Source organism: Apis dorsata, unplaced genomic scaffold (assembly GCF_000469605.1).
Source record: "Apis dorsata unplaced genomic scaffold, Apis dorsata 1.3 scaffold_344, whole genome shotgun sequence".
NCBI classification, from domain to species: domain Eukaryota; kingdom Metazoa; phylum Arthropoda; class Insecta; order Hymenoptera; family Apidae; genus Apis; species Apis dorsata.
In genome coordinates this window covers 190,534-192,379 of record NW_006263611.1, presented here as the reverse complement: position 1 = coordinate 192,379, position 1,846 = coordinate 190,534, and the positions used below count along the sequence as shown (strand labels likewise).

Here is a 1,846-nt window from a genome sequence, read left to right as displayed (position 1 = left end):
CAGACGCAGGCGATCGCTGTTGCCGGATTCCTTGCCGACGTGGACTCGCGACACGACCGAATCTGCGCCTCCTGTCTGTCGCATCGGGCCTCTTACCACGGCAGAGGTGACTAACATACGCACCAACTTATCGCACCGAGCCACTCTTTCTTCCCATTGTTCGCGTTCAATTCGATCTCCATCGCGATCGACGCGAACGCGCATTTGTTTTCTTCTTTTATTTTCATTTCGTTCAATGACGCGAATCAATGTCAACGCGCCATCCTCTTTCGTTTATCGCACGCCAACCACGCCATCGCCATCGACATAACACACCACCAATCGATGCACCAGCGATACATCACCGACACTCCAACAAGACATGGGACATGGTCGGGGTAAAGGGTGTGTGTATCGCATGACTCTGTTCGCTCGAAGCATGCGTTCTGCCCGTTCGAATTAATCTCGACATTTTAATTCGCTTGACGCAACTAACCGTGCAACCGCTCCGTATGGCTGTTCGAATCCGCTGTTCAAATCAAGTTTAGTAGAGGCAGAGCGTACCGCGACGAGCTTAATTCCTTCACGACTCTCCTCGTTCGTCAGTTTCCTGGGCTGGAGAGAGTAACGGAAGCATCGGCGCAGAGCGCCTGTCCCACAGCTTGCCAGGCAGCCCAGCCGATCGGAAGCCCAACTTCGAGGTGATAGGGAGCGCGGAGAGCCTAGTCGGCCGGGTAAGCATCTCGTCCTTTTCTCTTTTCTTTTTTTTTTTTCTCATGTAACAGGCTCGCTTCATCTTTTCCTTCCCTCGTTTATAATGGCACACAAGGTTCTGGTGGAACAAGGATTGGGCAAGTATTGCGATCCGGATTTTGTGAGGTATACGTCGCGAGAGATGCAGGAAGCGTTGGACATGACGCGCGAAGAGATGGATCGAGCGGCTCACCAGCTTCTCCTTCAGGAACGTCGAGGGCAACCGTTGTCCTATCAACTACAGCAGGGAGTGGACCAACAATGGACGTCGTCCTATCAGCCAAGCCAATCGACGGGAATCGGGTATCAACCTTTGCAAGAGCAACAATCGTCCGGACAACCGCGACAATATCGATCGTATTATCGCGGTGGTGGTGGACAAGCGACCACGACCTCGGATCCATCGTCGGTCCAACAACAACAGCAGCAACAGCAACAACAACAGCAACAACAACAACAGTCGCCGCCATCTTAGCGACGCGTCCATCGGCCGATAGATCCTAGTGTTCCTAACTCGTTCACCTTCGTCGAACGAGAACAAGTTTCGTCCCGGATCGATCGTCGCGAGTAGAACGAAGAGCGAAACGAAACAGTGGCGCGACCGCGATCTCTTAGATATATCCCCTTTCTCTCGTTACGTGTAACGAAGCGTAACGAAGAGGGAATCGAGAGGCGTCGGGTGGGGATGAATGTGGAAAAGAAATGAACGCGGACGCAAGCAATAAAAAAAAGCAACGAGAGCAACGAGCAGCGTTCACGCGTCCAAGAAAGGGAGATCGGGAGATGGGGATTGGAATTGATCATTTTTCGGAAAGAAAAATTTTCTATCGTGCGCGATACTTCCGATTCGAGAGTATGACGCGTTGCGCGAACACTACCACCATCATGACGACGACGACGACGACGCGAGAAATGAGAGAAACTCGTCGCGAACGATTAATTCCTTATTGCTCTCGTTCTTAATAACTTATTCCTTCGATTACCGTTGTTTAGAATATAAATTGAACTCACTATTGCTCTTCGTACGATGGATTACTAGATGAGATAACAAGTGCCTAAGTATCTGTAACTTCTTTCGGACCAGAGAAGACTTTTATCAACTGAGACAAAAAAA

The 1,846-nt window shown here is 50.4% G+C and overlaps 1 protein-coding gene across 1 annotated transcript in view; it reads left to right on the top strand.

The window, feature by feature from the left end:
* Nucleotides 1-1,846, top strand: part of LOC102674266 (muscle calcium channel subunit alpha-1) — a 27,564-nt gene extending 25,718 nt beyond the window's left edge. The window contains exons 42-43 of the mRNA XM_031511718.1: nt 586-713; nt 809-1,846. Coding sequence (XP_031367578.1) covers nt 586-713; nt 809-1,207 — 527 coding nt within the window. The 3' untranslated portion in view covers nt 1,208-1,846. The remainder of the gene's footprint in view (nt 1-585; nt 714-808) is intronic.